Source organism: Nelumbo lutea, chromosome 4 (genome assembly GCF_056320005.1).
Source record: "Nelumbo lutea isolate HS-2025 chromosome 4, American lotus-T2T, whole genome shotgun sequence".
Classification (NCBI taxonomy): Eukaryota; Viridiplantae; Streptophyta; class Magnoliopsida; order Proteales; family Nelumbonaceae; genus Nelumbo; species Nelumbo lutea.
In genome coordinates, this window is record NC_142687.1 from 99911807 (window position 1) to 99924115 (window position 12309).

The following is a 12309-nucleotide window of genomic DNA, read 5'->3' on the forward strand; positions in this document are numbered from 1 at the left end:
TTGAATCTGAAGGGTGGGGGGAGCAGCTTGGCTTTTTGCAAAACCAATTATAGAAAAAAGTTTCAGCTTTTCCGGATGCTCAAACTCGAGGGTCTATTTGGTTGAATCCAGCCTAAGTGCTTCCAATAAAAGGTTTAAAAGATTAAGGCTGTGTTTGGCGCTCTCTCTCTCTCTCTGGCATAATTAGGAGTAAATGCCAATTATGATTATTTTTAAATCACAGATAGGTAATAGTTATTTTTAAAGGGTGCATCTTCAGGGGTTGAGAAGAGAGAAATTATAGTGACAACTAAAGAATGCCATTAGAACCATTCATATCATCTAGGAAAATTTTCTCTCTTTTAAGTCCTCCCATTGACTCTGGTTTGAATTGGACCGGAGCAGTCCACTGACCACATGATTCAAGTTGAACGCCAACTTGAAATTAATTAACAAAAAAAAAAAATCGAGCCTTAATAGAATGCTGGTTTGTAGAACATGGACGTGCTGTGATTCGTATTGAAAGACGCATGCGTCATTAATTCCAAGGAGTGAAGGATTTTTGTTGATATCATAAACCAGACAAACCGAATGTGGATTCATGAACATATTATTAGAAGGTGGAGTCGCAATGGTCGGTCTTTGAAAGTATTTGTACGTCTAGAATAGGTGGGAGGAAGAGGTTGTAAAGTTCTAATGCCCTGTTTGGTTTGTGGGAATAAGGGGTTTGGAATTGGAATCGGAATGAGTTATTCTAATTACAATTGTTTGGTTGGGTGGAATTGGAATGTCATTTCCATTCTTGTTGGAATGGTACTCCCCCATTTGAGGGAATAGTCATTTTTTGCCTTTTTCTTAGGAATGAAATCTCATTATTATTGATTTTAATTTCCATTCCCATTCCTATTTGAACTTGACAGAATATGAGGATAGACCATTCCAATTCTGATTTTGATTCCAATTCTGACTGTAACCCAAACAGACCCTAAGGTCCTCTTTCATTAAAGTCCTTATTCATATAACTTCTCTCATTTTAAACAGGAGATTTTTTTTATCTGTTAAACAGTTTCATTATAGGTAGGGATGAGCCCCTAGTCTTGATTCATATTGGCAGTGTTTGGCAAGTTTTTTTGCGTGGTCTTTTTGGCTTTGGAAATCTCAAAAGATTGAAGATTGGTCTTTTCCATTTAGTAACCAAAAGCTAGTAAGATCAAAAGACGTGTGTAGAAAGACCCAAGAAGACCAAAAAAACTTAATTTCGGGAAGCTTCAAATAAAGCTTTCTGGTTTTTATATGTGATAAATAGCCTCTAAACGCGTTTTTAAAAGCTTGGTAGATTGAGCCATTTGCCAAATGGCCTTTTTTCCTTTAAAGAGAAGACTCCAAAAGCTCATTACATCTTTTGGTCATCTGGGTTGTGGAAGATCTTTCTAAAAAAAGAGTTACCAATTACCATAATTTCTCTATTTTTAAATGAGAAGCTTTCTTGAATTTTTCATCTGTTAAACAGTTATGCCATGTCAATATAGGTAGGGATGAACATTGATTGGTTCGATTTGGTTCAGTTCCAAAGGCATAACTGAAACCTATCCTATCAAGATTGATTCTAGGGTTAGCTCTGGTCTTGGTGGTTCCAGGGTCAGCTCCAAGGCCTATCCATGGATCTTGTTCTTTCTTTACCCTCCCCCCCTAAGTGGAATTTGTTCTTTAAAAATTTGATTTTCATTAAATAATAATAATAATAATAATAATATAGTTCAAACTTCTATTCACTTTACTAACAAAATTGGTTAAATTATGTAGTTTAATTTATAAATTATTTTAATATATTAGTATGTAGTTCAAATTTTAACTGTTAATAATTTTACATTTTGTAAATAGTATCTTTTAAATTACACATCCAAATATTAAATTGAAGAAAAATCACTTAAGTGACTCAATGGTTAAGTGAGACCATGGTCTTTGTAACTACGAATGTTTAGGTACAAATCTTCACATCCTCAAAGTATTTTGTGATTTATTTCAAGATAAGTTTGGTTCCAAGGCTACTTCCACCAAGGTCAATAAGGTTGGTTTCATCAAAGCCAACCAAGGTCAGTTCTTAAGGTTGGTTCAAGTAGGGAAAACCCTTGGACCTTGGAACTAGCTTGGGTGGGGGTTGGTTCCAAGAATTTGGAAGCAAACCCTACCTAGTAATAGATTGGGTGGAGTTGTTTCAAGTAGGTAAATCCCTAGACCTTGGAACTAGCTTGGGTGGGGATTGGTTCCAAGAACATGAAAGCAAACCCCACCTAGTAATGCCGTTGGTTCAAGGCTAGCTCAAGTTTCGAGTAGAATCTATGCATTTGCTCACCTCTAAGTATAGGTGGTCAGTTGTCAACCACCAGACTATTCTATGCTATATTCATGACTTAAACCCTAACTATGGCCTGATTCATTTTTAGTTCAAAAAGGATTAACCAAGTCACACCAATTTGTACACCACCTATCAATAGAAGCTCATTAGGTTTTAGTGCCTCATTTTTGCTAAACTTGTCTTGTTTTCTTTGGTTCTTTGATAATTAAAGTTGGCCTTATGATTGTGATGGTGAACCCATTATCAAGAATTTTTTTGTATGCTTTCCATCTCCAAATAATTGTCTTACATTTTTGAGAAGGCCAATTGGGTTGTGTTTGGTACCATTGTTGAAACATTTTGGGTTCATCATCATTGTTTATGCCTTATCCCAACTATATGGGGTCAACTACATGAATCCTATTTCGCCAATCCATTCTATCTAAAGCTAGATCTATTGTTGAATTATTAGTGTTTAAATAATTTCTTACTACTTCTACTAATGTCCCTCTTGGTCTACCCTGGCCTTTCTAGCCCCTTTAAATAATGTTGCCGATGGTCTTGTATTCATGTGACCAAACCATATTAATCTATTTTCCCTTATTTTATCACCTATTGGGGATACTCCTAGGTTTCTATAGATGATTTCATTCCTGATCCTATCCTTTCTAGTTTGTTTTTTTTTTTTTTTTCATCCATCTTAGAATTTGCCTTCCTTTCACACCCACTTTTCTGGACATGTTTTTTAACTGCCCAACACTCCATTCCATGCAGCATAGTTGGCCTTATAACAGTTTTATAGAATTTTCCTAGTAGTCAAAGTGATATTCGCCTATCACTTGAAAGTCCACATGCACCCCTTCATTTTGCTCATCCTACTTTAATTCTTTGGATGACATCCTCCACAATCTCTCCCTTATTATGAATTATTAAACAAAGGTATTGGAAATGGTCACATTGAATTATCTCTTGGTTTCCAATCCTAAATGTATCCCAATTTATACTTCCATTAATTAGTACTAAACTTACATGTCATATACTCTATTTTAAAACCTTAGTTTCTAAGGCATTTGTCAATAAGCTTAATTTTACATTGCTGAAACATTTTGGGTTGATAAATTCAAACGGGTGAGAAGTATGTATTGTCACATCACATGTATATGAGTCACTTCAACTACAAATTGCATGGGTAGGACCATACAACTGATCATTGGCATTTATAATTGAAAGGTTAAAACAACAATTTGTATTGATCCACCCAAACATTTCACATGGAAACAACAATGGTACCAAACATAACCTTGGACTACCCTTTAAAGTTTCGAAACTCCTTATTCTCATATGAATTAGTTGGATTCTCCTAAGATATATGTTTCCTTTTTCTTCTTCTATTTTCCATTATGCAAACTTAGCAACCTCTCTCTCTCTCTCTCTCTCTCTATGAATTTGTTATACTCCTTTTTTTTTTCCTTTTTCCTCTCATAATATATAGTTTTCCAACCTTCCATTATGCCAAGTCAGCAACCTCTCTCTCCATTCCTCTATACAAATTCGTAAGTCCCCTTTTTATCCTTTTTCCTCTACTAAGATATAGGTCTCCACACCTCCCATTATGCCAAGGCAGCACCCTCTCTCAGTCTATCTCATTCCTATCCCTTCCCATAAAGAGTCCTCTCTATAAATTCATTGCATACTTTTATGTCCATTTTATTGATTGATATTTATTAGAGATTATATTTATTTTTAGTAATTATGTATTTATGTTGTTTTATTTTTTAAAATCTAATTTGATGTATTATGTGGAATTTAATTATTGATTTTCATTAATTTAATTTAACATGTTGAAATTTAATACATTGTATTTGTTGGAAATTAATTTAATATTATTAATTTTAATTAAGATATTTTTTGAAATTTAATTTAACTTATTTTGTGGAATTTAATTTGTTATTTACACTAATTTAATTTAACTCATTGTATTTATGATATTTACATTTATTTTCAGTAACTATATATATTTTATTTATTGTACTGTTGGTAATTATTTATTATTTTTATTGTATTTTCAGTAATTATGCATTTTTGTCATAGTTTATTGATTAATATTTATTCACTAATTTAATGTATTTTAAGTAAAAAAAAAGTCTATTGTTATGTGTTTTTATTGTTTCACTTTCGCTTAAGAAAACCTATGCATCGCTGGCTAGTAATAAACTTAAAAAATGGATATCAAACAAAATTTATCAAAATACATGAGTGACAAAAATATCAGAATATTGCCCCGTACCTAGTACGGGGTCAATCTCTAGTTTTGTATGCTTCTTTAACCCAAAACCCAAAATTCAAAAAGAAACAAAAAAATAAAAGAAAGATACAAAATTCAAACTGGTATTTAGAGAAGATAGGGTCCTAATCCTCTTCCAAGCTTATGAGAAGTTCGCATTTGCACATCAGGTACGGCATTCTGTGGTAATAGTATAGAGTAATAGGTTGTCTCATTTATTCATTGCCAAAGCATATGCATCACCCGTGGACCTGTAACCTGTCTGGAAGATAAAATCTACTTAGGAATGTGGGTTTTCGGTTTTCCTGATATTGTAAGAAATCTGAGTTCCATCCATCAATAGCCCTATAATTATGTGCCTCTAATTGGCCATATCATATCTATAAGACTATAACCCAAAGAGGGAATGAATGTAAGTCAGGCCCACAATGGCCCACAAGGCAGTGGGTCCCATGCAAAGCAAAAGCAAAAGCAAAAGCAACTTTTCTTTTCTTTGTTTCTTCAGGGAATTGAAATACTCATCATATTTATGGAGCTTTGTTCCATTCGAATATCCAATCAAATTCAAAAAGTTGCACAACTGCTAAAAAGACTACTTCCCTTATGGGCAATTGCTTCTGAATATGGTCTTTTCTTTTGGCAGCACATTACACCTGTTTATTTCTGGATTGGAATCTTTTTTGCCTTGAGTGGAAGAGTTATTCTAATCGGAAGACTTATCCAATAGCCTCTATAGCCTTTAATTAGACGTGTCCAAAGAATTGACAGATTGATTTACAGTTGCTCAAAAAAGTTCAAACGTTGGATGAAGAGACGCGTCAAAGCCCAAATGGAGAAGAGATAGATTAATATTATTATTAATGAGACACAACACAACACAAGGCTTTCGCCTTCGCCTTTCTCAGTTGCTAAACTGGGTAACTCACCTCTGGCTCTCGACTGTTCAAAAAGTTGGTCATAGAAGCAAAGAAAGAAAACAATAATGGAAACTGAAGCACTTTTCACTAGTCATAGAACAAAACAAACCACTTTGAAAATCGCCGAGGAATACGCAAAGCGGGGCTCCAAAGCCAATACCCAGCTGGATTTTCAAAAAGATCGCCGACCCAGGTGACTGGACTGAATGACTTAATACAATCATTAAAAGACAATGCAATAAGTCATTCAGTCCAGCCACATCAGCTGTAACTCCTGCCAGCTACAAAATGCACCAGAGCAATGAGATTTCCTCCCCAATTTCAGAGCTTTGTTGCATTTCTCTTTCTCTTGTCGAAACTCCAGAGAGAGAGAGAGAGGGACGGAATCATGGAGTATGAGCGGATTGATAAAGTTCAGGTATGGTTTTCTTACTCATATAGAGGACAACGATATCCCAACCTCTTGGGTTCTCTTTTAGTTGCAGCATTAAGTTGGTTGAATCCATGAAGTTTCAGGCTATCTCTACTTCTGGAGTTCTGTTTTGTGATAGGTGTTGCTTTTAATTTTTTATAATGTGGGTAGTGGATTGGGGCTGGTGGAAGTGAAATGAAAACAGAAATACTTCATGGTTGATAATAGACAGATTGATCATCGTGATGGTTTTCCTGTGGGATTTTTTTTTTCTCTGAACTCAAAGCTGAATCCTCTAATTAGTATCAACATTATGTTTAGGAGCATTCTGCATTTGGTAGCCTCTTCTTCTTTGTGTGGTGAAGCCGTCGCTTATTCTGAGTTTAGAACGACAATATCAGTTCTCTAAGTTAGATTACATATTTGCTACCCATTTGGATATTGAACAAAGACCAGGAAATGAATGTTTAGTGTTTTATCTAATGATTATGGACATTGGCATTGGGTTAATTTCTTGAGCATGACCTTTTATGTTAAATGTCAATGCAGATGGGCATAATTTCTCCGAGTAAATTGAGGCTAAAGCTTATGGGACCTCACCATCAGAGAAAAAAGGATGGAACAAATAGCAATTCTTCCAGAACATCTCCTTGTAGACTAGAAGATGCAGAATTCGTGGAGAATAGCCTATTAGCCCCCCAAAATGGAGATTTTGAGGAGGAAGGTCAGCATTGAGTAATTCTCTCAAATAAAACCTTTTAACCTGGGCATTTTTTTTTATCTAAATGTCAAATTTGGGGTGGAGAAGTTAGAACTTCTCTGTATCGGTATAATTTGAAATCTTGATTGAGTACTGGAAAAACTTAGTCAAGTTCATTAGAGCTTGGGATCTTCCTTGAGTCTGAGTGGTGAGTTCTGAAACCTTAAACAGAATCATATTCTGTATCTGAACTTGGTTATTTTGCAGGTGGCCTGAAAGATCTGCCAAGTGCTTCCTCTCATATTGCAGCTCCCAGAGTAGAAGCATCCTCAGTGAAATTATCTTCCAAGGAGGTATCAAATTCGGGTCAAGGCGATACTCTTTCCAAGCCAAAGGACATACTAATTCCTAAGGAAACTGGGGACATGGGTCGGATCAAAATTCAGCAATTCTCAAGATCTGGTAGCAGTAGCTCAACAGTTCACCCTGTTAAACCTGTAGAAGAAGATAATCCAGATTATGACAGCAACGCTAGTTCATCTAGCTTTGAGTTTCATAAAGGAGAGAGGTGCTTGTACAATCCAATGATGAGACCCTTTTCTCGTTCTGTGCCATCTAAGTGGAATGATGCAGAGAAATGGATAATGAGCAGGCACCCTGCGCATCCAAATCATTCTAAGAAAACCATTTTGCAAAATCAAAAAGTTCGACAACCAGCTACCAATTTAGTGAGAGTTGTTCCGGAATTGACAAGCTCTGACCACAAGGTATCAGTTATTCCCGTATCTGATACAAAACAGATTGATTCCTGTTATGCAACTCCACGAATAGGGATGGAGAAGTTCTCTTTTGTTAGCTCTGGGGCTCATCCCATTTCAGGTGCAGCAAATGTGACAAATTTTTCAGTCGATCCGTGTCCTTTTAGTCAAGACAAGGATGTTGATCATAAGGAATTATCTGGGTCAGAGAGACCCACAACAGATATAACAGGTAACTTTATTTTCTTTTTCACGACCAAACTATATATTTAGAATAGATATTTCAACTTCTTATTTGAAGCCTGATTTTTCCAAAAAGTACATAAGGAGCACAGTTTTACACTCTTACTGCATTATGCATTATGTTTTATGTTTCATGGGCTAAAATTCGGTGGCAGATACTTATCTGATGTTGCATTCATGATCTTCTTTAGGTAGGTAATGCCAAAAAACATTGTTATCAAATCATGTATGGATGTTATTTGTATGATTTTTTTGAGCAGGCGATATCACAAATTATCCAATCAGACATGCATCGTTAATGAAGTACACAAGTAAATCAGTGGAAGATCCCATCAACCTACATATATTATATGTCAGTGCGGTATTTGTTTTACCACTTGCTGAGTAATAGGGACACTTAGAAATGCTACCTAATTAACCACCCAATGTAACATATTCCTGCAACAGTTGCAAAAGATACGATAAATGACTTTGGAAGAAAAATAACAAATATGATGCATGGATTGATCTGAATTCTGAAATGATTGTTCTTCAACCTGTAGGAGTTATTTCTAGACTTTTAATGCCGATATTATATGCAATTATAGTGGACAGTAAAATAACTCTGGTTCTCCAATGTGTACCTTTCTAACTATCTTTATGATCTCCATATTTATGTTAAATATTAATTCCTCTTTCATTTCCGCTCATTTCTAAACAAAAGTCAATATTGTAATATCTGGTAACTGCTCTATCAATTTTCTCTTTTTAAGGTGGTTTGGTTCTCCAATATAAATTTAGTCTTTATTGAGTTCTCTTGAAGTTTCTCTGTTTCATACTGAATCTAACCTCTAAACCATGCAGTATTTCCTACCATCAGAGCAGTATCAATGAGAGATATGGGAACAGAAATGACACCAATCCCAAGTCAAGAGCCTTCAAGGACTGCAACTCCTGTAGGAGCCACAACCCCACTCCGAAGCCCAATATCTTCAATCCCATCTACTCCCAGAAGAGGTGAACCAGCATCTACACCTGTGGGGGCCACCGCAGACGATGAAGCAGAATCCCAAAAAGGATATAACAAGGACCTATCTGAGGAAGAGATGAAACTTAAGACACGTAGAGAAATTGTGGCTCTTGGTGTTCAACTTGGCAAGATGAGCATTGCAGCATGGGCTAGTAAGGATGGGATGGAAAAGAAGACTCCTCCAACTGAACCTGTTGATCCAGAGCATCTGATTAAGATTGAATATGAAAACCGGGCAGCTGCATGGGAAGAAGCTGAAAAATCCAAACACACAGCCAGGTGTCTCTTCAAACTCTCTCCTTTTATGAAAGTAAAGCAAAAGTAGCAAAATATTTTGATACTTAACATTTATTTTTTTAGAAGATTTTCTATGAAACAAAGTGTCATATTTTTGAAAACAAGTAACTTAAAATTTCAGATACAAGCGTGAAGAAATCAAAATTCAAGCATGGGAAAGCCAGCAAAAGGCAAAAATAGAAGCAGAAATGAGGAGACTAGAGGTATATTACATTCACCTTGTCTGAACTCTTAGACTTGGAAATATTCTATTGCAGTGTTTGAAACCCCATCCATCCAAATAACTTAAGAACCTCTGAAATAGTCTAAATTACTAAAACTACCAGCTCAATAAGGCTCTATTTGTTTGCACTGCAAATCTGAACCAGATACAAATTTTGCACCTGGTTCAGTTTTGCATTCATTTGTTTGTAATTATGATTTGCACTCCTATCTCGTACAAAATTTGCTCTTTTTGTTTCATTTGCACTCATTGGCAATGCAAATTATACATCTCAAAACTGATGCAAAATTTGCACCACCTTCTCTTACCTCAGATCTCTGGGGACCACATCAGCTTGTTTCCTACGTCACTCCCAATCACATTTCCCTACTCCTACCCCATCCTCTTCCATATATATAAGGTGAGGACCACATTATTTTACCTTGTATTTTACTTCTCATAAACAAATAAAAAAATCAAATCTGAAACAAAAGTAAACCAGAATTTACACTCAGCCTATTTTCACTCCCATGAATTTTCAACAGTGCAAATGAAATTTGCACCGCAAACAAAATAAGTCTAATGCCCAATTGTTAGAAACTTATGGAAAAATAGTTCTGCATTTAAAGAATAGAGCTTATACTTATTTAGAGCTGATGAATATTGGAGCTATTATCAACTATTTCTCCAGTTTTAAAATAATATCCCTGCTTAACATGCAATTAATTAGTTAAATGAATGTTATGTTACCTAAATCTGATGTTCTGTTTAGGAAGATTGTATTACATTCAAATAGACCTTGAGTCCATGAGGTCCCTAAGATGCAACTTAATTTGTAACATCTTCATTCTTCCAGACCCAGATAGAAAAAATGAGAGCCCAAGCTCAAGAGAAGATTATGAAGAAGATAGCTATTGCAAAGCAACGATCAGAACAAAAGAGAGCTGCTGCTGAAGCCAAAAGGAATCGGCAAGCATCAAGAACTTCAGCACAAGCAGAGTACATTCGCCAAACTGGTCATATTCCATCATCCCATTTCACCTGTTGTAGTTGGTTGTAATAAGATTTCAGACAGTTTATGGAAGTTGCTCTTCTCGTACCAGTGGCAAGTCATAACAGTCAACTACTCTCTTTTGATTTTATTTACATGATGAATATATGTTTCTCAATTTTGGAGAGTTATCTCTGTTTGTAAGTTGTATACGCGAAAAGTAAATATATAGCAATTGGTGTGGCCATTGTAGTAAATTGCGTCTTCCATGACAAATCATTTTGGTCTGAGTGTCCAAATAAAAGGATAAGAGACATTGGAACTGCTTCAATTGATACAGAACATTGAATGCTTGTAATCAAGGTTGAAAGTGTCAATGTGGCAAAGAGCTCTGGAAAAGCTCTGGAAAGGCAATTTTAAGCGATGAATCAGAATAAGGAGGGGAAATGCTAAGATATAAAACACTAGGATATGGTGGAATAATTATGATAAGCATGGAAATTTATATAACCTATAGAATTGCTCAGTTGTGAATACACATAAGATGCGCAAGCTTTTAATATATTGCAATGGAACAGTGTGTTAGAATTTATGTGTGTAGAGATTGATCTGCATTCATATCAATGTCAGAGTGAAAGAATTAATTTTGTAACTGCTGGATGATTGCAATTAGTTGATTCTTTGGTGAAATAATTGCATGGTTGAGATTGATTCTTTGCACTGATTGGACCATTTTCATGGCCATCTTGTTTTGTGTTGATTTGGTTTGGTTGGCCTGGATTTTGTTAAATCTAGTCACATCATTTGGATGAATTTTTGGGTTAAATCATTTGTATGGTTGAGATTAATGCGTTGATCATAGGAGATCATTGTGATGGCCCAAATTTTTGGTTAATATGGTACATCATTTGTATGGTTGGAATTAGTTGACTAATTTTAGGATGCCATTTTGGTGTTCTAGATATTAGGTGCTCTTTGGTACCTTGTTTTTATGAACTTTGATGCTTTACATGAATGGCTGAGACTAGTTGAAATCTTGATATGGTGCTTGGATGACCCAATTCTTTTCGCTTAGAAGACCATTTTGATAGTTTTTTTTTTATTTTTATTTTGGTACACCTTTTTATAGCTTGAATTTGTTGAATCTAGGTACATCATTTGGATGGTTGAGCTAAATGCATTGATCTTAAGTAGGGCCCAGATCTTTGGGATAATTTGGCACTTCATTTATTATACCACTTTCATAGCATAGATTACTGAAACCATTGGCATCACTTGGGTTTTCAAAATTAACGTATTGAGTTCAAGGGTTCAGATCTTTTGTTAGGAATTATGATCATTGACCAGAAATATCTCATCCAATAGTAATCATGGAATGAGCCGAGCATATAGGCTGGGCTTGAGTCGGGCCTGGCCAGGTTAGAAATGATCACCCCGATCCAGTAATATCGAATGGGTAAAAAGTAAAATTCTCATTTAAAGCGAGAAAAGGAAGTTTTAAGGCGTTAGAAATGCCTAATGAACAAGGTGCCAACTGGCTCGTTGTTAAGATCAAATCCTGCCTTCACCAAGGTCTGGGAGGATTATGGATTTGGGTTTATGAACTATTCCCATGAATTTAACATATATGTATGGAAGATATTTCCTATGTGACTGGATTCTATGTGAGCAGAAATTTTGCTTACAGGAGATCCGGGCTTGTGCACATGGGTGTATTCTATTTACTCCTCGGTTGGAAGGGGTTCTTTGTCATGAAATTAAAGTACAGGGGACCAAATGTTGTCAAAAATGATGAAGAGGGCTGCGTGGCAGGTCCTTTTATATTTATATATATATATATGCCATGTATGTTATAATATATTTTACATAATATATACATTTATATTGTAATTTTGATTATGAAGTTGGATTAAATTTTTAAATTTTTAATATATAAATATATTAATTCGTATGGGTCGGCCCAGACATCTATTATCAGGCCTGGGGTGCGGGCCCAGCTGAACCTGGGCAAGCCTCAAGGCCATGATAAATTTTGAAACTTCAAAATATTTCGAAGTGTTGTTTCGTTCATTTGAATCGAACCGCATGCTTACCTATACTTCGAACCTTCAAAGGACTCGAAATTGCATTATGCTTTTATTTGCTCTGTTCCAAATACTATTCATTCTTCGGCAGGATAAAT

The 12309-nt window shown here is 35.4% G+C and overlaps 1 protein-coding gene across 2 annotated transcripts; it reads left to right on the plus strand.

Moving 5' to 3' along the window:
* The first annotated feature begins 5772 nt into the window (after window positions 1-5772).
* On the plus strand, window positions 5773-10384 carry LOC148862178 (uncharacterized). 2 transcript variants are annotated; one of them, XM_088982958.1, is made up of 7 exons: window positions 5773-5933; window positions 6477-6651; window positions 6895-7617; window positions 8472-8916; window positions 9056-9137; window positions 9471-9557; window positions 9993-10384. In XM_088982958.1, the coding sequence occupies exons 1-7, from the start codon at window positions 5817-5819 to the stop codon at window positions 10194-10196; spliced, it is 1833 nt and encodes a 610-aa protein (XP_088839084.1). In that variant the 5' UTR covers window positions 5773-5816; the 3' UTR covers window positions 10197-10384. The 2 variants fall into 2 exon arrangements, with proteins under 2 accessions (XP_088839084.1, XP_088839085.1); XM_088982959.1 differs by lacking the exon at window positions 9471-9557 and having other exon boundaries at window positions 5775-5933.
* Window positions 10385-12309: the final 1925 nt, after the last annotated feature.